At 49.3% G+C, this 21,389-nt stretch overlaps 1 protein-coding gene across 2 annotated transcripts in view; it reads left to right on the plus strand.

Annotated features, from left to right (window-relative positions):
- Ncc69 (sodium chloride cotransporter 69) overlaps window positions 1-21,389 on the plus strand; it is a 133,989-nt gene that overhangs the window by 104,081 nt on the left and 8,519 nt on the right. For both annotated transcript variants that reach the window (XR_013313337.1, XM_077658205.1), the window contains exons 16-21: window positions 1,332-1,466; window positions 3,442-3,748; window positions 4,700-4,945; window positions 9,892-10,006; window positions 10,192-10,278; window positions 10,598-10,709. Coding sequence is in view for 1 of the 2 variants with exons in the window: in XM_077658205.1 (XP_077514331.1) it covers window positions 1,332-1,466; window positions 3,442-3,748; window positions 4,700-4,945; window positions 9,892-10,006; window positions 10,192-10,278; window positions 10,598-10,709 (1,002 nt within the window). In the remaining variant the exon portion in view is untranslated. The remainder of the gene's footprint in view (window positions 1-1,331; window positions 1,467-3,441; window positions 3,749-4,699; window positions 4,946-9,891; window positions 10,007-10,191; window positions 10,279-10,597; window positions 10,710-21,389) is intronic.

Genomic DNA, 21,389 nt, shown 5'->3' on the forward strand with positions numbered 1-21,389 from the left:
TTCCTCTCGCACGCCAAAACGGCGGCGCTCCTCGCCGGCCCCACTCACTCGGCCCCTCCCCTACCTCCGCCGGCTGCGGCTCGCGCGGAGTGGCCTCGGCCGCGGTAGCACGTGACGTCTGCAAGAATTTCGCGTTTTGAACCAATGATTACGCCCGGCTGCTGACGTCATTAGCAAGACGTGACGTCATCTGCCAGGTTTTCGTGCGAAAGCCCGGCACCGCGCGTCGCCGCGAGGTGCGAAAGCGGGAGTTTTTAAAAATGTATTGTAAATTTTCCGCTCGCTTTTGAGGTCTCGTGCGCGGCATGGACGCTCGGTGGCCTGTACTCTACATAGTGCAAGCATTTTAAAGCCAAGCTCAAACACCCCTTTCTGTGGCCCTTTAAGTGCAGCTAGATGCGAAGGCTTCAGAGCTTTCGAAATATTAGCATTTAAAGACACGCACAGCTGGCCACATAATTTTTGGAAACTATGAACGGCTCGACCTGCAGGGCGGACCTCTCAACGTCAGGCCGCGCCTACAGTCATCAAGTAAATAGGCCTACAGCATTTTTCGTGGCTTCCGTGGTGCTCTAAAAATTTCTATGTGCAACTGCACCGGTCTTGCGGTGCTGTCACTACAGCGTCTTAGTTAGTTTGCTTTTCTCTAGCAAAACATTTCTCGGTTCTCGTTCTCGTTCCACTGAAAACGAATTATTATGGACTTGCTTTGAATTTAGTGCGCCTGGAATGCAGGTTCAGGTCTTAAGCCTTGTTTTTTTTTCTTCGTCAATCACCTAAAGAATATGCCGGTATGGACTATCAGTAAGTGGGTAATTATGTGTCTGTCGCAATTTTCTTCCGATGATTTGAAGGATACAAAACTAAATTAATTTTTTTAGTGAGTCGCAGATAGTCATAGTGAACGAGGCTATCGCACAAGCCATGCAGCATTTCCGCCTGCTCTAGTTCTATTTATTTATTTTTAGATTTGGACTGACGCCTTACCAAGCGCACCGTCGTTTTTCAGGCTACATGATACTAGGATTAGTGACTTTCTTTTAAATCCCGTAACCATTCACTGCTGAGCCCTTTGGTCCCGCGCATAACGTCGACAGGTTGTCAAGGTCCAAACCGCAACCTGCGTGTGTTGATACATGTATTCTTGCAGTGATATCTGTGTAACCTGATTTCAGAAAAAGGTAGTTAATGTCGTATCTGGCGGAATTTGAGACTCTCATTATAAGTAACGTACCGAAAGTAGCTGTAGTGCTGACGATGCCGAGTTACAGAGGCGGTTTGAAAACGTCTCCCCTCTGGTGTCGTGCCTCGTCTTCTTCCCTTTCCCACAGCACCGCCTGACGTACCGGTCGCGCACCGCTCTGACGAACCGCGCCAACGCGTGGCTCGAGCGCCGCAAGATCAAGGCCTTCTACACGCTCATCCGGGACGAGGACTTCACGCACGGCGTCCGATCCATGCTGCAGGTACGCACTCCGCAAATTTACTGTGAGCCGTGTCTATCTCATCAGCCTTACTAGCAGTTATACGATGCTTCAAACGGAAGCCGTTAGTTTATAGGGCCATATTTTTTTTTACTACCTGGCGACTGCGCTTCCGAACGTCGCCGCAGTTGGCGGCTTCGTCAATAGATGGCGTCTCTATGCGCATGGCCTTTGCCAGCTACCTGCATGTGCAGCTAGTTTCGCCAGACTTTTTTTTTTTTGCGCGCGAATCACTGAGGTGAGGCTGCACCGTCATTCAAATGAAAGCAGTTATCACAGAGTCTCTTTCGATGTATACGTCACTAGTTTGAATCCAGGGGAGGGAAAATGTTTAAATCGAACTTTCTAAGCAATAAATTTGTCTCTCGTTGTCGAACGGAGATCAACCTAGACAGAAGGAGCCATAGGAGTGATCTTTGCCAAGAAGAAAAGCTTGATAGATTTGCTGTCGTAGTCCTTTTAAGGAGAAACCCGGAGATAATGGTTCGGAGAAAAAACAACTCTGATACTCTTCGCCTTCGCAGGGGGAAAACAACTGACAATGATAGCTGTATACGTGTGCAGTGCGGCTGACAGATACCGCTAACAATACTCTTAGAACCACTGTGATCATGCTGCTTCTCTGATGCGTTTCGTTAGCGGGAGCTTGTAGTCATGCGCTCGAGCCACACTGCAGCCAAAGGGACACTGTGAGGCTCATAGTAGTGTGCGATCACGGTGTGCCTAGCTTCGCGACTGCGCTAGCAAGTGCAGTTCTTTATTATAAGCAGACACAATTGATGTTAGCCAATGGGAAACATTTTTTACAGAGTAAGCTCCTCAGCCAATGGAATAGCTTTAGTGAGCAATCGCGGGCCATTCTGGAGGAGAATGCTCGGACTATTTGTGCTCTAGCTCCGCATAACCCATTGCCTATGCTTTCCGTCAGAATAGTGCACGCAGAATAGTGCACATTTCCACACGCCTTACTTGTACAGAAGGAATGCTTCCGCCTATAAAACCGTACATCACTCGATCCCTTAGTTGTATACGTGGGAACGCCTTTTTTAAAACGGCCGCTGTGCCGTGCAAGACGGGCACAAATGAACTGAAGGCGCTGAACTAAAGTCTGATGATGAGGCAATATTCTCAGATTCACTGCTGCCTAGATCGTCGACAGAATCAACTGTGGGTGCAGCTGATTGAGTCAAGGCATTTTCCACGTTTCAGGGCGCGCGCACGCTGGCGGAGGCGACCATTTTAAACTTCCACGCTCCGCTAGCTGCTCTCACAAGCGGTTCAAAAATATTCGCCGCGCGAAAAGGACAAACTGAAAAGAAAATTACTCTAATTCTTTAGCTTCAAGGCACATAGGGTGCACTAAGAAAAGCGCGGAAGTGTTTGAAGTTTGCTTCCGCAATCACCGTATAGCGGGCTACAACGATGGTCGACGCGCGTTAGAGTTCATATTGACCGGCGCAATTTTAACCTGCACAAGTAGCTCAAGCTGGTTCTGTTAAAACCTATATGGGGGCAGGAGACTCATGCAAGACCTAATCGAAACTGTCTGCCTCTAGATGGCTCTTAGACGAACCTTTACATGCCTATATGCCAGCCATACAGCTCCTATAGCCACCTGTACTTTTTTATATTCCCGACGGAAGGCGCCTATAGGATCCCATGAATTCCTAAATCCCTGACAGACGCTACCTATACGAGCCTAAACAGACCTGCCCGCTCCTATATGATTCCTTTAAATACACATATATACCTTTTTGATCCTGTAAGCGTTTTTTCAATAGGGAAGCTATATAAAAAAGAAGATATGGCATGAAAGGAAATTTTTGCGTCGCAGTGGCAAAAAAAAAAAATCCTTCTCACAGCGGAATATCACTAAGTCGCTGCTACTTAGTTACTTCATGATGTCGCCGCATTGCAAGCGCAACATTCAGCAGCTACAGCGTCCCCCGTCTCGCAGTCTTCCGGCTTGGGCAAGCTCCGTCCCAACGTGGTGATGATCGGCTACAAGTCCGACTGGCAGACGTGCGAGCCCCAGGACGTGCTGAGGTACTTCACCGTCATCCACGACGTGCTGGACCTGTACATGTCGGTGTGCATCCTGCGCCTGCCCGATGGCCACGACTACTCGGAGTACGCCGACCAGGACAGCATGTTGCTGGCCGCCAACGGCAAGAAGACCGACATGCTCGCCGTGCCCGGCATCGAGCGCGAGAACTCGTCCGGGGCCTTCCCGCGAAACATCTCCAGCGCGCAGCTGTCTATGGGTGAGCTTCCCTTTGACCGCCCCCACCTGGGTGACGTGTCAGGCTTAAAAACAACGGCGGCAGTCTTTGTAGAGCTCACGTGAGGCTCGGACATGCCACCGTCACAGAATGTTTCGTTAGGTCCCGTGCGACGAATAAAAACGTCTGATAGAGACGCGAAAAAAATGGGGCTCTACTGCCACCTATGCAGCAACTAATGCTTTCTTGCATAATTTGTACCCTGCTGCTTCGAACAAATTGCTTACAGTTGCCTGCTTGTGGTTAATTAGAGCGAGGGCAAATATTTCGCGATAGCTTTCACGTTACAGGGTTAGTCTTTCGTCTCCAAAGGTACTGCAGAACTGACTTACTTCCTTGAGTGCACGGATGGGGAATCGAGTCCTGATGAATGCTGTTAAACGCTATAACCATGTTCCGAAAAATAAGTCTTAGACAGTGCCATTCTTATAACTCTTTTCGTCCAGAATTGCGTTTTGGAAAGTGCTGTTCTTTTCTATAGCTCCGTTTACTAAAATTACGTCTTGGACAGTGCCTTTCTCAGAACTCTTTTCCCCAAGAGTCGAGCCGTGGACGCTACCGTTCTTCGCTGTAGCCCTTCTCCCCAGAATCGAGTCTTGGACACTGCCGTTATCATAACCTTTTCCCCCCGGAATCAAGTCACAGCTGGACTGCGCCGCTATTAACTTTAGCCCCTTTTCCTTGAATTAAGTCCTGTTCAGCGCCATTCTTATAACCCATTTGCTCCATAATCAAGTCCTGGACACTATACAGCTCTTCTCTGTAGGCCTTCTCCCCTGAATCGAGCCCTGGACAGCGCTGTTCTTATCACCGTTTTCTTTCCGAACCTAGTCCTAGATAGTACGGTTCCTCTCTGTAACCTTTCTTCCCAGCATCAAGCCCTGTATGCTGTTGTTCCTTACAGTTACCATTTTCCCCCTATGACACCCGCAGGCGGCAGCTCCCGGGAGCCCTCTCCACCTTCGACGCCTCACCTAGGCCGGGCGGCGCAGGGCAACAGCGCGGCCGAGCGCGCCCCGCTGGCCGAACCCGAACTGGTGCCTTCATCGGTAGTGGTGAACTTGCCGCCCCAGGAGACGCCGAACGACGAACCCAAGGAGATGCCGCAGTCCATCAACCAGTTCCTGCGCAAGCAGCGGAAGGGCACCATCGACGTCTGGTGGCTCTACGATGACGGCGGTGAGTACACGAGCAGGCTCTGTCAGTGCTCGGTGCCACTGAACTGGACGCGGGTTCTTAATGCACGCTTGTTAGCATGGACCTTCTGTCAGCGCGACGTTAGGCTGTAGAGGTGAATCAGCTGTGATATGAGCTGTCGCTGAAGCCCACTGCTCTGGCAGCTGTATCACAGCAGACACCTAGCGGGCGGACGGAGGAACTCTCGGTAGGAGACGCTGCGGATTCTCGACGTCACAACGGCCGCGCGGCTCCGCGCATATCAAGGCATTGGAAGCGTAAACTTGTGGGTGGGTCACACACGCTTCAACGAAAATTGGTGCTCCGTGCGTACCGCCTTCATGCTTCCGTAGTTCACCGCTGTGCTATAGTTTTCGTCTCTCTCCTCTCCCTCGAAGCCGAAACTGCGCGAGCGCATTGCTTAAAGGGACTATACAATGAATAAAAAGTCGCTTGTAAATGTTTTCAGTGCTTAGAAATGATGCTAAGAAGCATTCACACCAAGTATGAGACTTCGGAACTGAGCCAGCAATTTATTATGAATTTTTAAAAACCGTGTTTTTTTTTAATTCGCGGGCCGATTCGTGTGCTCGTAGTGACCGATTTTGAAACTAAAATTGTGAAAAAAGACGTCAATGTACCCATGACGTCGCCAGGCCACCACACGCTCTAATTTGCTGGAGCCACGGCAGCCACGATGTCACGGGCACACTTCCGGCAGCCGTGAAAATCGTCTGCTCGTGCCGCCGCGCGACCCTCTCAGGCAAGCGCGAGCCAGGACATAGCCTTCGCGCATATGGTTTCAATTTTCCTCTGCCACCTCCTTCTGTCGGAAGTTCCGGAGCCACTCGCAGTGGCTTGCCGAGTCGCTACTATCGTCGCTGGCGTTCATACGGCGTGAACGCATAGGGCGCGATGCCCAGCGCGGCCGTAAGAGCGAGCAGTCGCGCCTCAAGGTCGGGGTCCATTACTGCTAACTACAACAGACGACAAGCAAAGAAACCCGACGCGCGCCGCAATCACGCCGCCGACGCTGCTGCTGGGGGGCTAGGAGCGACAACCGGAAGTTGCAAAAGGAACGTCAGCGGATGACGTATTCATGGGCGGGGCCCAGTCCCAGAGCTGTTTTCTTTATTTTTGTCTGGTGCCCCGCGTGTACGGGTTGAGGGGGGAAAGGAGGAGCGTAATTTTTAATCGTCTATATCTTCGGTGTTATTGATGCTAGCTTAAAAATTCTTGCGTTGGGAGGACGAGTGATGAAATGCGTATCCCTCGTCTGCTTTACGTAATCTCAATTTATTGCATAGTCCCTTTAACATCATCCCTGCGGGCGCGCCCTGGTACTAGACGTTACCTATCTATGCTCACTCTCGCAAGTGCGCTGCTTGCGCAGCTCTCACGAGCCAGCCACGCTGATCTGGAAGCTGTCGCCTGTTTCTTGTGTGTTCCAGTCTGCTGCGAGCAAATTGTGAGGGAGAGCATAGTGTGACTCTGCGAGCGAAGGCAAAGCTACTATCGCGATATGTTTTTCGTAGTTGGGCCGAGCGATCGCAGCTGGACTGAAAACTGAACTAAAGTTGGTTGGTTTTTCAGTCGCCTCGTAAAAAAGTTCAGAAAGATGCAGCACTGACAGAAGAAATCTGCTGCAGCGTTCCTGTTCTCACCCTATGCACTGCGAAGTACGCTGGATTGTTTCTAGCCGTTTACAAGAAAAGTGCCTTTATGCGGAGCCGTGAAGAGAATCCTTTTGAAGCAGGCCTGTGAGGTGGCCTCACGTGTCGCTATATTCTTGAGTCGATGAGGGTAGAAGTAATCGTGTGGGCAACGTTCATACACAACCGACCGACGGCTGTTTATGAATAGAGGCATTTAGCACAGCGTATAAGTACATCTGTTTACCGGACGCCTCATGCGCACGCGCAGAGGAAGTGACGGGACCAGGTGGGGACACTGCGCATGCGTAGCCAGTGTATGGTAATCCAAGTACACGCCTACGGTAGTTTGTCTCCGCTATGCTAAAACCCTTTACTCTCTGCAGCGCGACCCAATGTGCACTCCAAGCGCAAATACGCCTAATTAAATGGGAGTAAAAGCGAGTAGGCTGTCTTTCAGCGCACTCCCTTTTATGAAAGGGAGTGCACTTGAGGTCAGCTTACCCTCTTTTTACTCCTTTCTGTTTAGGGTGTAGGGAGAATTTTAGAGTGAGCCTTAGAAGCAGTGGAATGAGCCCACGGATGCACGCTAATCACTTCTTGCAGTTGAGTTGAAGTCAGGTGCGCGAGGCGCAGGCTTCCACAAGTCCGCTACTGTCAAGCGCTTTTCAGCTAACTATACAAGTGTGACAGCCAACGTCTGGGCTCGTAGCTTCCGATGTGCTGCTATAAGTAGCGATATAATGCGGATGAAGTACGTCACTCTGGTAGCTCTACCAAGAGCAATGGTTTAAACGGTCTTTTGACGCGGAATCTGCACTTCAGTGTTTCAAAAAATATCGCCGCGCGCAGAACTGCAATGCGTGAAGCCCACACCGACACGTGCAGCGGCGGAGGCGGTGAACAAAGCGCCAACGCGAAAGTTGACGTCTTCCGCTCTTGCCGGAACTCTTATTTCGGCACTCGACACGCCACGCTAAAAGTAGAGGACCATTATTTCTGCGTGCGCGGAGGCGAGGGACCCGAGTGACGCGCGCTCCACAATGGCGTCATTGGTCGCCATGGCGTCATGCAAAAAAAACGCCCAGTGTGCTTGCGTAGCGTGGGGTGACGCCAGCCGAAAGTTTCGCCATTCTTCCTGCTTCCATTTGTATTTGTTACGCCTGCCCGTCATGTGACGACAAACGCTCCGACGCTTCTTCCATCCGCAAAGGTGCCAGCAACCTTGAAAGGTCTTCCGCCCTCTCCCCCCTATCCCGCCCGGAAGCCCTGGGGTTCATTTTTGTTCGAACTCCGCGTGTATTTTGTTCTCAATACTTCCTGTTTCGCGCTAGCTGCCAGATTCTCTCGCACTTTAGTGTTGTGTTAGGAATCTGTCGTCTCGGTGACCTTGCCTTTTTAGCTCGAGTGCCGCGAACTTTTCTTTGTTGAGCGCGCAGCCAGAGGGTTATTTACCACTGCTGTGCAGTGTGAGTTCGCGCCCGCGCTATTGGGATAAGGAATGTAGCCTTACGCTTTAGAACCCACCATATCTTCCTCCCTTTCCTCCATAAATCTAACCCCAACCCCGCTGGGAGGTCTAGCTGACCAGCTGTGATCTGAATTTCCGGATCCCACCGGTGCATCACTTCCTGCATACTTTAGGCGACCCTTGGAGGTTTGCCGTGCAAATAAAATAGTTTCTGTTACTCTTTCCTGAAGACGAAGTGATACGTACGCTGGCATCGTGTTTGGTGTACTGTTGGAAAATTTAGCGCAGTTCGAGTTGTCACAGATACACTCGTTAGAATCAGACACGTGGGTGAGCCTCACGCGGCAACAAGCTCTTTAAGTCGTGAGCTCTCGTTGCCTGGGCAGCTATGGCTCGACGAAAACTACGGCGGCTGAGAGTACATGCTGGACTTGACGGGCCAGAGCTTAAACCTAAACTCGATGGACACATCCTACGCATACCGGCGGAGCGCCTACGCGCACGGGCGTACGCTGGATCCTGTCTGCGCATGCGCAAAGCGTGACGCGCGCGCAGGCGCGAGCAGGGGCAGATATCTGTCCATGTCAGATCACGGCCGGTCTCGAGGAGGGGCGCGCGCGCTCTCCTAGAGACCGGCCGTGGTAAGATATCCGCGCCTGAGCGCGCTTGCTAGCGCACGCATCGGAAGCGGCGTCCGGTTTACAACAATAGGAGGACCGCGGGGCTCTTGGGGACTCTTTTCTCTATGGCTTGAAGCTCTTTCAGGTTCTTGGAACTTTTCTTCGCGGTTTAAGTTGTCCTTTCAGCGCCCTCCAAATCCCCTTTCTTCACGCTTGAAATTCCTTCGGTCGGCTTGAGAGGGGGAACGCGCCAGCACAGGGAGCATGGAGGTGGATGTCTTTTTTCGACGCCCGTCGCGGAGCGGCGCTGGGCGCGTAGGCGCTCCGCCGTACGCCTAGGATGTGTGCATCGAGTTGCCGCTTAACGAGTCTTCTCCTCTGGAAGTACAAACTTCACTTTCAAGGCTGAACCACCCGGGAAATTTGCTCCCTGAAAGAAACCTTTGAAACCATTTGAGCGCTTGCATTGTCGGAGAGCAAACGATAGTTCACGATATCTCATCCGGGAATCTAGAAGAGAGAAATCTCCTTGGGCAGGAAAAGTGATGAGCAGAACAGTTAACCGGTGGTCCAATGATCGGACGGAGAGGGTTCGAACGGAAGCGACGACAGTAGTGGGACACAACTTTGAAATATAAATGCACTCGGCAACAATGAACCTTCTCCCGCAGCTAAGGGGGCGGCATTACTCTGCTGATCAATAACAAGAGTAAACTAAATCAGCTTTTTTATGTTTGAGAGCTTTAAACGAGCCGCAGGCCTCAACATTCTTTCCCTTGTAATTTTATCTTGTGATGAACTTCTCGTTCAGGTAACGAGAAAAGCTTTGATAAGGATCTCTTTTCTTGTCAAAGAGGGATTTTGTTGTGGCGGTCATGAATGTGGGCGGAGCTTCACTGCAGACTTAAGCTCTATACAATCATAAGATGAACTCACTCATTCAGGTGAGATACTAAGAGAAGCCTTTCTCCTGAAAATAACTGGGCTGACGACAGTAACGTTCTTCATCAGACATAAATGGACTGGCGATGGTGTTAGTAGCGAGCGTTAGACAGAGTACCAGGATGAAAGTGGCCAATGCAAAAGGGTGTTTGGAGCGAACTGCCAGTGCATCTGGCGTGGTTCGCTGCGAATATATCGCTGCACACGCTGGCATCTTCCTGATCTACTCACACTATGTTCTCTTCCGGTATTTTTCGGGCTCAGGCCTGACGATGCTCATTCCCTACCTGTTGACCACACGCAACAACTGGAGCGGGTGCAAGCTTCGCGTCTTCTCGCTGGCCAACAAGAAGGAAGAGCTCGACCGGGAACAGCGAAAGTGAGTCGCAGCCAGTGCAGTGCGTTACCCTCGTTCCTGTCTAGCAGCAAGCCTCGTTGTAACTCTTGTGTCATGCTGGTACGCGATGAAATGACTAGGCGACTGCTCATACCTTTCTTTTTTCTGCGTTGGCTCGTTGGTGGAGTGGTCTAAACGTGCGACTTCTGTGCCTGTTTCTTCCGCAGCATGGCGTCACTGCTGAGCAAGTTCCGCATCGAATACTCGGACGTCACGGTTATTCCAGACATCGTGCGGCCTCCGGCCGAATCCAGGTGGAGTGCCTTCTCTTGCTCAGTGCCGAGAAGCTTGCCGTGGTCATCCTGCAGGGAGAACTGTCAGTCAAGCTGTTCTTCCGCATACCGCGAAAATGCAGTCGCGAAGCTTGTTTTGCTTGCGCGATTCGTAAAGGTAATCTCCTGTTCCCTGGATCCGCGAAAGCAAAGCAGTATGGATGTTTGCCCTTGCGCAGACACAATATTACCAATGTTTACTTGTGCGTGATAAAGGCCCTAAATACTTTCTCGTGTTCGGCAGAACTTCCACCGCACAGTCTCACGCACTGCAACTGTTTTCTGTGCTCTCTGCTCGCAGCAAGCGCGAGTTCGAGGAGCTCATCCGCAAGTGGCGCCGGACGGACGACTGCGAGGTAGAGCACGATCCGCTGGAGATCTCCGACTCCGAGATGCTCGCGCTCAAGGACAAGGTGAGGACTCCACGTCTGTACATCGACGGCGTGGCAGTCGAGCGCTCGATGATCCACAACCATTGACTGACGCAGTCGAGAAACGTACCATTGCAGTGAAACTAAACGAGTCGTTACTTAATCATCCCACCAGAATGGGTGCACACCAGTCCGCGAGGAGACGAGAAAGCTATCTACCATTGCGACAGCTGCCAGTTCGTAGCCTGTCAACTAATTATCAAATTAGATGTCTGGTCACCACTCGCTTGAAGATTCCGCCTGATATGCCACGAATTGCGGATATGCTGAAATTTATTACTCGATTAAGTAACCGTTCAATCAATCGAAATGTTGCCTCTGTGGACGACCAATTGTGCGTTCGCTCGCAGTCTGGATTATCAGCCACGAAGTGCACTGTAAATGTAAGCTTCGATAGGCAACATATAGACGAGGAAGCTCTTTGTTCACACTCTGGCATTTTCTGAAATAGCTGCGTCCATTCTAACCGTCTACACCGGAACGAAAAACCGCCTGACTTTGGCAAAATCAGAAACAGAAATTGGAACCTGTACATAACTGTATGCTTACTGGGCGGCTCCTATAGCGATCTCTACATACCTGTATGCCCGCAGGAAGGCGCCTATATGACCCTGCACATACATGTATGCCTGTTAGGCGCTACCTTTAAGGAAATATAAGGACCTTTCCGCTACTATATGCACCTTTAAATACCCTTGTATACCTTTATGAACTCATGTGGCTCTTTTCATTCAGGTGCCTTTCGTTTGCCTCGCAAGACGCGTACCCCCATTCTCTCTTATCTCCAGAGATGCTCGCTTATCTCTAGAGATGCTGTTGGGTTCTACTCCCCCCCCCCCCTCCCCCCAGTAACACAGGATGTGATCGCTTTGCACGCAACTCCTGCTGGCACGCGACCGTGTTGTGTGTGCGTGCGCACAGAGTTGAGGCGGCTCGAAGAATGCCACGGGGCTGAGCGTTGACCGATTGAGAGCTTCTTTATCGGCTCGGCACTGCTGGACCCAGCGCGGCAGTCCAGCAGGGAGAGATAAGATTGGACGCTGGTTACTTTGCGGGCGTTCTCCGGCTCGTCGCGCAACTTGCGACCCTCGCGGCCCGTTCTGTGGCTTTTAGCGAAGGAATTCGCTGACCGTTTATGCGGGGCGTCCCGCTTTCGATTCGCAAAAATGGGGGTCCTCAGTGTGGTTCGACATTCCCTCGAAAAGATCGCATCCGGATGTGCCTGAAACCCGGGAAAATTTATCAGCTTTTAGGACCTCAGGAGCAGATTGATAACTGCGCAGTGTTCCACAAATTTTTATTGATTGGTCATGTTTTCCGCCGCAATTCTTGAGGACGAAAACAACATGAGCAAAGATGGACAAGGTCGGGTGAGGAAAAACAGAAATCCGCCCCTTTTTCATCGCCAACGTGCCAGAAATGGTGAGCGATATAGCAGTACTGTATTCGCTCAAAGAGGGAGAGATGCTTTCACGGCTTTGCGCACACGTACACACGCACAAACAACGCGCAGTGATTGCCTAGTGGTAGAGCATCCCTCTCGTATTCTTGAGGTCCCGGGTTCGATCCTGTTACTACGCACACATTGACCAAACCTCCGTGAAGTCGCGGTTCAAAACTACCGCTAGATCCTCAACGGCTTTGGAAACGATACGGGCTTGCCAAACACAAGTGCGCTACAGGGACGAAGAGAAGGGACAAATACAAGGGCTGCCACCTAAAGTTGTGTTCTTCCTACACCGCAGAAATACATGCAGCTTCAAGGGACTATGCAATAAATTAATTGAGATTACGTAAAGCAGACGAGAGATAGGCATCCGATCGCTCATCACCCCAGTGCAAGAATTTTTGAGCTAGCATCAACAACAGCGAAGATATAGACGATTAAAAATTACGCTCCTGCTCTCCCCCTCAACTCGTACACGAGGAGCACCAGAAAAAAAAAATAAAGAAAACATATCTGGGACTGGGCCCTGCCCATGAACACGTCATCCGCTGACGTTTTTTTTTTTGTTTTTTAACGTCTTTATTTCTGCATAAAATAGGCCTAGCCTTGCGGCAGAAATGAGGGGCTTCATGGGGGTGGAGGTGGGGGAGGGGGAGGAGGGCCGGTCTCCACTTCTTCGAAGTGGGGTGGTCCTGTGGTCGGCTCTGCGTTTATTTTGAAACTTCCGGTTATCGCTCCTAGCCCCCCAGCAGCAGCGTCGGCGGCGTGGCGGCATCTCTCCGGTCTCTTCGCCTTCCTAGATTGCGGCGCGCGTCTGGTTTCTTTGCTTGTCATCTGTGGTAATTAGCAGTAATAAACCCGGACCTCGAGGTGCGACTGCTCGCTTTTACGGCCGCGATGGGCATCGAGCCCTATGCGTGCGCACGAAGAGCCGTGCGAGGGGCTCCGGAACTCCCGACAGGAGGAGGCGGCAGAGGAAAATTGAAACCATATGCGCGAAGGCAATGTCCTGGTTCGCGCTTGCTGGAGAGGGTCGCGCGGCGGCACGAGCAGACGATTTTCACGGCTACCGGAAGTGTGCCCGTGACGTCGTGGCTGCCGTGGCTCCAGCGAATGAGAGCGTGTGGTGGCCTGGCGACGTCATGGGTAGTGTGACGTCTTTCTTCCACTATTTTAGTTCCAATATCGATCACTACGAGCACACCAATCGGCCCGCCAATTAAAAAAAAAAACACGGTTTTTAAAAGTTCAGAATAAATTGCCGGCTCAGTTCTGAAGACTGATACTTGGTGTGAATGCTTCTTAGCATCATTTCTAAGCATTGAAAACATTTACAAGTGACTTTTTTATTCGTTTCATAGTCCCTTTAAAGAAACGGGAAGATGAAAGAAGGAACAAAAGGATCGAGGTAGCTGACGGGAGTCTTTCCACCATTTTTAAAGAAAAATGCTTTCTTGTTTTTTTTCTCGATGTTTGATTTTTATTGCCTTCATGCCCGAAATTCTTTACAAGCGCATTTTTTTTTTCAACGGCAAGTCGTTTCTGAACGCTGTTTTGTCGGTTTATTATAAGATTGCGCCATAAAAATCAATATATCGGCAGAATCTTCTCGGGACGCTCGTAGTCTTGTGCAATTTGTTGTTAAAAACGATTCCCGTTTGCTTTCTATGGCAGGCTTAACTAGTCCATGCGAGCTCTGGGCAAAGTTTAAAAGCAATATCTGGCTACTCATCAGAAAGTTACACCATTCCCATCAGTATGTTCATAACAGTATCGTACATTACTCCACAGCTGCGTCACAGTTAAAAGTGATGTGTAAGAAAGGAGGACTTGTTCCAATCTTTTTTTTTTCACATTTTTCTTATTTCTTCATTAACCGTCTCTTTCTAGGCTACATGCAACTCTGCTTCAGAAAAAGAAAACCTATGTTAGTTGGCAGTCAGTGTATATCTGTGTCTCTTCTGTTTATTCCTACATGGATTCGTGGATGCAGGCATAGTCAGCTTCCGGCCATGTGATGATGTGATCTCGGCATGGTGACGCCGTTAGGTTTTTAAGAGCGTTAGCTTTTGCTACTTAGTTTTGTCAATGACGCGTCTGTCTGCAGTGAAGGTCAAGTTGACCAAAACAGTTACCATGTGACCACGATGAAACTTACCCTTATTGTAATAATAATAATAATAATAATAATAATAATAATAATAATAATAATAATAATAATAATAATAATAATAATAATAATATCGGTTTTTAGGGGAAAGGAAATGGCGCAGTATCTGTCTCATATATCGGGGGACACCTGAACCGCGCCGTAAGGGAAGGTAGAAAGGAGGGAGTGAAAGAAGAAGAAAGGAAGAGAGAGAGAAAAAAAAGAGGAGTGTTGGACGGTGCTGACGTGTTCTTGCTGGTGCTTGGCTTCGAGCTCAACTGTGGTGTCCTGGTGGTGCCTACGTGGTCATCTCTGGTGAGGCCGTTCTGTGTGGGGGATTTGGCCAGGTCTCAGGTTAGGTCTGTAGGCCAGGTTAATGTGCATTTGAGGGTGCGTTTGGCTCAGGTATGTCGCTGACCTCCCCGGGTGGAGGGACGGCAACCTGGTTTGCCAGCTTGCCCACCCAAAGCTTGCCGCTAGAAAATTTTCGTAAAAATGGAATTGACATCATCCCTGTGGCTCTCGTGCCGATCGGTGAGGGAACGATCAAGATGAAACGCCCCAAGGTCCTTCAGCAGGAGCTAAGATCTCTCACTACCCACTACCTCCAGATCTCTGAGGTGCGACCGTTCGGCCGGAGAGGCATTGTTTGCAGGTCCGCTGACATTGATTGTGTCACAGACCTGCTCCAGTGCAAAATATTTCAGTCCTTAGCGGTTAAAGCCTTCATCCCGGAACAGCTCGCATGTTCCAAAGGTATTGTTCGTGGCGTGGACCCAGCATCTTCCCCGCAGGATATACTGGAGGAGTTTCAGGATGCAGGTGTGGGGGTTCTTTCTGTCTACCGGTGCAGTAGAGAATTCAATGGTGTGCGTGTTGCGACAGAGTCAGTTATCACTACGTTTGCTGGTTCCTCCTGTCCTTCTGAACTCAAGGTTTGGCCGATAGTGTATCGTGTGGACCCTCTGCAGCCCCGTCCTCTTCAGTGCAACAACTGTTGGCGTTTCGGTCACAGTGGTAAAGCGTGTAAGTCGGCGACCCGCTGCCGGGTTTGTGGAGAAGGGCATTCAGATGAAAGCTGCGCCTCTGATCAGCCCCAGTGTTGCCTATGCAAGAGCAACCACTCAGCTGATGATGTCAACTGCTCGAAACGAGCCGACGAACAAAGCCTGCTTGATATCATTCAAGCGAAACGATGTTCGAGAGCAGATGCTTATGCACTTCTGGATCGGAGGGATAATACATATGCCAGCCGTGCGCGAAGCTCTGTTGCTGATATACAGTCAAGTTTGACTACTTCAATAGTGTCCTCAGTAGAACAGGCTCTTTCTGTGGTGGTCGAGCGAATGCTGGGCAGTTTCACCGAGGCTCTATCTCAACTTGTTGCTGACCAATCTCTGCCTACTGAATCACATGTTTCGGCGGCTACGCCGGCATCACTCCCGAGTACTGCTAGTAAGAGTCATTCCATGTCTCCTCCTACCGTGCCCCAAGTACCGCCTGCCAACAGCGCTCCTGACAGTGTCGCTCACGTAGATCCTTGTAGCATGGACGTTGAAATGCTCACCACTTCCCAGAAGCATCGAGCTTCTTCCTCACCCTCGAAGTCAGCTGTTCCGCAAGTCAAAGCAAAGAAAGGACCCCCCAAATTAATTCCCCAGACTGATGTGCTGAAGGAGGCTGTTGATGCCTCTTTAACCAGTCGATAATCATGGCGGGTCTAAAAGTTATGCAGTGGAATTGTCGCTCCGTACTTTCTTCTTTCCCGGATCTTGAATTACTTGTTCATAAACATAATCCAGATATTGTGATTTTACAAGAAACGTGGCTCTCTCCACTTAAATCATTCACATTTAAAAAATTTCGTGTTTTCAGGGTAGATCGTGTTAATGGCAGGGGTGGTGGGTTAATAACTATGATCTCTACGAAAATATGTCACCGGGCATCAATCTCGCAGACAGTTATGCGCCCTGACTGTGAGTTGTTGGCGGTTGAAATCTCCCTTCCACAGTGCGCCAAAGTCACTATTGCTAACGTGTACTTCCCAATCGGTGTTCACAGGACAGACTGTTTGGACACCTTACTGAGCGGCGCAAACAGCACAGTCATCGCAGGAGATTTTAATTCGCACCACAGTGCCTGGGATAGTCGCTCTGACTCCTGCGGCCAGCTTCTGTGGTCCTGGATGTCAATGAATGCAGTGCGCTGCTGTAATTCCGGAGCAGTAACCTTTATGCGTGGAGGATCCCGTTCGATCATAGATTTAACATTAGCATCTCGTGGGGTTGGCGTATCTGCATGGTCAACTGAAGAATCAGGTACATCTAGTGACCACTTTCCAATAACCTTTTCTATTATATCCTCGCCTATCAGAAAAGGTGGTGCAACCATGAAATTTCTAAACCACATTATGTACAAAAAATTGATATCTGCCTCACTCCCCTCCATAGTTAGCTCAGGTCGAGCACAAAGAGCTCAGCGGACAATTACCTTTCTGCAAGATGCTGCTGAGAGTTCTGTATTCTCGGTGTGCACTACTGCTCCTGCCAGACAGCCGTCTCCTTGGTGGACGGAGGAGTGTGAGAAAGCTTATCGTCGTAGAAAAGCAGCCTGGAAAAGCCTTTCCTATAATCAGAGCCCAGCTAATTGGATAAATTATAAGTTCTTCTCTGCATGTTTCAAAAGAACTGTTAAAGAGGCAAAGGAGGATTATAATCAAAATTTAAACACGTATCTCTCAAAACCCCAGAATAAGAAGGCTCTCTATAGATTCATGGCGCAGAATAACAGCTCTCCGGCCTCCAATCGCATAAGGTCAATGGTAATGTCTCCGCAGGAGGCTAAGCAAAACCTTGAACGCATCGCGCAGGGGCTGGCCTTACGTTTCCAGGTACAGAAAGCAGAACCTTTGCACACTCTCACCCCCAGCTCGGACTATCCTGAGGTCGACGTGTCGGAGCTCCTGCAAATTGTTTCCTCGATGCACTCTGCTGCTCCGGGATCTGACGGGATTACTGTGGGCATGTTAAAGATTTTAGCGCACGACTTTCCAACTCACCTTCTAGATATTGTAAATGCGTCATTGGAAACCTCTTGGATTCCTCACAGTTGGAAAATTGCGAAAATAATTTTACTTTTAAAAAATGCAGACAATGGATTTCAATTAGACAATATTCGGCCGATTGCTTTAACCTCAAATTTAGTAAAGCTAATAGAAAGAGTAGTACACAGTCGCCTCACAAAGCATGTTCATCACATTAACGGCCTCAGCCCCGCACAGATTGGCTTTCGTCGCGGTTGTTCCATATGGTCCACACATGTGGATCTCGAGAGCCGAATACGACTCTCAATGCGCCAGAGAGAAGTTTCGGCCTTGGTGACGCTTGACGTTGCGAAGGCCTATGACAGCGTGGAGCACACAGTCCTCATTAACAAGCTTGCTCAACTACAACCACCGCATTACCTCTACGCCTGGATTTGTGAATTTCTAAAAGATAGATTTTTCTTCTGTACAGACGGATCTTTTTGTTCTAATACCTATGGTCAATCAAGAGGTGTGCCGCAAGGCTCTGTTCTTTCTCCGCTGCTTTTCAACATATTAGTTCGGGACATCCCCATTCATCCTAACGTTACAGTTTATGTATACGCAGATGATATAGCTTTTTTCGCATCAGCAAATGATATTCATGTGCTCTACGGGTATTTGCAGGCATATCTGAATGCTCTTGAAGTCTGGTTGGACCAAATCAATTTATCACTTAATGTCAGCAAATGCGGCGTGCTGGTATTTCCACCCGACGCTCCTATGTACATCTCGCTAGCCTACCGCTCCACTCCAATTCCGCAGGTGGAGTCGGTTAAATACCTAGGTGTTACTTATGACCAAAATTTGGACTGGCGACACCATATTAAGAATAATGTTATTAAAGGGGAACGTGCACTGGGCCGTTTGACCCGAGTTGGCAATAAAAAGTTTGGCATGCGTCGTGACACGCTACTGTTGCTCTATAAGGCTTATATGAGACCGATTCTGGAATTTGGTTGCCCCTTGTTCTCTGGTAGCGCGAACTACAAGCTGCAGCCATTAGCCTTACTGGAAAGGCGTGCCCTACGGCTATGCCTCGGGCTCCCAAAATCAGCTTCCAACGCTGTCCTTTATCTGGAAGCGCGTATCCCCAACCTCTATTCCCGCTTCCAACTTCTAACAGTGCGTACTTTCCTCAAGTCTTTTGACCCGGCCCCAGGCGTTAGTATTCCAATTTTTGTATCCCAACCACACCTTTTTTTGACTAATCACTGGCCACGTTATCAGCTTCCGCAAGTTAGGTTCACGCAGAATCTGTTAGCTCCGCTTCAGGTTGATCTGATCTCCTTGCAACGAGTTGCTGACACGCAGGCTGATCCCGTCTTCTATTACGACTTTATTTTCCCGTCCCATGCGAAGCATATGCCCGCACATACCCTAAATGGTCTTCTTTCTGAACACCTACAGAATTTTCCACATCATACTGTTCTCTCCACTGATGCCTCCGGCAGCTTTGAGAAGGCGGCGATTGGCATATATTCGCAGGATCTAGATTGGAGCTACTCCGTTCGTATCCCTGATTATACTCCTATATTCTTCGCAGAGTTTTTGGCCATTGGTTTGGCTCTTCTCAAAATTCCCAGACATGTCGCACGGGTTCTTATTCTCACAGACTGCCTTTCAGTTATTGTCTCTCTCCAAAATTCGGAAAAATCTTTCTTGACTCGTTCACTTAGGTTTTTTGTTCCGAGCACAGTGCGCGAGATCCGTTTGGTCTGGGTACCTGGGCATTCAGGCGTCTATTTTAACGAGGTGGCTGATTTATTGGCAAGGTCAGCTCTCAGCGCACCTGTAATATATCCCGTCCCTCACCTCATTCTGTTAGCAGCTTCACGTTTCCAGCGGTTTCAACATATTTCAGCCACTTTGAGTGATCCGTTGCTGAATACCGTGGACTTTCAACACCTAAAGTACCCATGGAATATCCGGTGGTGTAAGTCAAGGCTTTGTGAAGTGTCCATGACGCTCCTGCGATGTAGAATACCTCACTTAAACTTGTACTTATGCAGGTGCGGGTTCGCTGCGACAAACCTTTGTGTATCATGTGGGCAAGTTGAATCAATCGATCATTTTCTCCTCTCTTGCCGGCGGTTCGCGGTTCAGAGAAAGCAATATCTGGAGGTTCCTCTTTCGAGACTAGGACTGCCTCTGTCTCTTACAGTTCTTCTATCGTTCGGTGCGAGTGCCAAGGGATTCCCGTTAAGCAGTGTATGCGGCTACCTTCACGATTACATAAGTGCAACTAATCGATTATCTTGTTAGCTATACACAAAATTCTTTCGCATGTCCAAAAAAGGCTAGATTGATTCTATTCCGGATGACTCATACCTCTTGAATTCATTTTATTTTTCCCAATTTTTTTTTTATCTTGATTCAGTCTTCTGACGTTTCCTTCCCCGCGCAAATGCTTCATTGGCATTCTACCCTATACCTTGGCCAATCCCCCCCACGTGGGTATGTGCCATATTACTTGAGGAGAAGAAGAAGAAGAAGAAGAGGTGCCGTAGTGGAGGGCTCCGGAAAAATTTCGACCACCTGGGGATCAGTGTTAGTTTTTTGACGGGCACTTGCTGGCAGTAGTAGCTTGTTTCATTTTCCAAGCTGAGTGGTACGTACGTATGAGCGTTGTCTTCAAACCTTCATTACTTTTGTCAAATGCTGTCTGCCACGAAAATAACGGAGATTTTTGGAGGGACATACAAGTCGCTGATAACTCGATGAAAGCCGTGACGAAGTGAAGAGGAAGATACAATCACTGTGGGACATGTAGATGTTTGTGCTCTTATCCTGCTATTATTCTCACAATTCGTCTCCTTTCGAGGAGCGGAAATAATAAAAAAAAACACTCTTCACTCTAGGAAAAGGTCCCAACATGTCTGAAGTATTGCATCCTTGTTGGGAACAGCGCAGAGCGACATGCTGATTGAGTTGCCGACAGTGGAAAAAAACAGTGAGGCGAGAGCCGCATACTTTTTCCATTTAGCGATTTATCGCGACACAATGCGCGTAAGTTGTCCCGAGGTCGCTCTCGAGATAACTGCTGACGAACGCTTTGAAAAAGGCTTGTCTGCTGACGCGAATGCCGAAGGAGCGCGTTGCGAGACACTGTGCGGTTAGGATGCGTCCGTATTGACGTAGCTTGTCGTAACAAAATACCTCATTCGTCTAGTACGTCCATCTGATAGCAAATGCGCACTAATTCACGGGGCGGTAGCGTATCGCGCAGACAGTTTGCACAAGACGATCATCTCCTCGACCTTAGACCTTTGGACCTGTTCCCGGGGACGAACGAACGAACAAACGTGCGTGTATACAGTCGCGAACGTTATTACGTGCAACGCACTGTTCGTGAGTCATGCTACCATCCATTATGGCGCGTTGCAACTGCGGGCTTTTTTTTTTTCACCTCTATTTTTCAACAAGCACACATGGTATCGGCGTACAGTTTCTCCGAATCCTGTGCAATGGCAGGCTTGTGGAACGTCTACTATGTACTTCGATCTTTTTCTGAAGAATGCTATTCTATCTCTGCTGTTCAACGACGCCTCTTCATTAAGCGGATCGCTCGAGCGAAGCGAGCTCATTTCGTCGCCTTTAGTCGGTGCTGCTGCAGCGCGACTCCCGTGTTTCTGCGTTTTCTTTTGTCAGATCCCTCAAGTCGAAGCTGTAAACTGATATTCTGGGGTTCGGCCAGTCCTTACACAGGGCGCTTCATTTTATTCAGTGCAGATCAAGCCGAAAATTAGAATTATGAAAGGTAATTAGCACATGTTAGGTCAAAAATCAGTATGTGCGAATATGCACGAACAAGACATCCGGCTGGCTAAACAACCCACCTTTAAATGTAGTGCTTTGTAGCCATTACAGCGTTTTTGTAAAAAAAAAGTATGTATTGAATAAAGTTACACGCTCTGTACATGTTTGCCCACACCATCTGAAAAGTTGGGGGGGGGGGGGGGGGGCTACTACTTCAGGGCCTGT

Source organism: Amblyomma americanum, chromosome 3 (genome assembly GCF_052857255.1).
Source record: "Amblyomma americanum isolate KBUSLIRL-KWMA chromosome 3, ASM5285725v1, whole genome shotgun sequence".
NCBI lineage: Eukaryota > Metazoa > Arthropoda > Arachnida > Ixodida > Ixodidae > Amblyomma > Amblyomma americanum.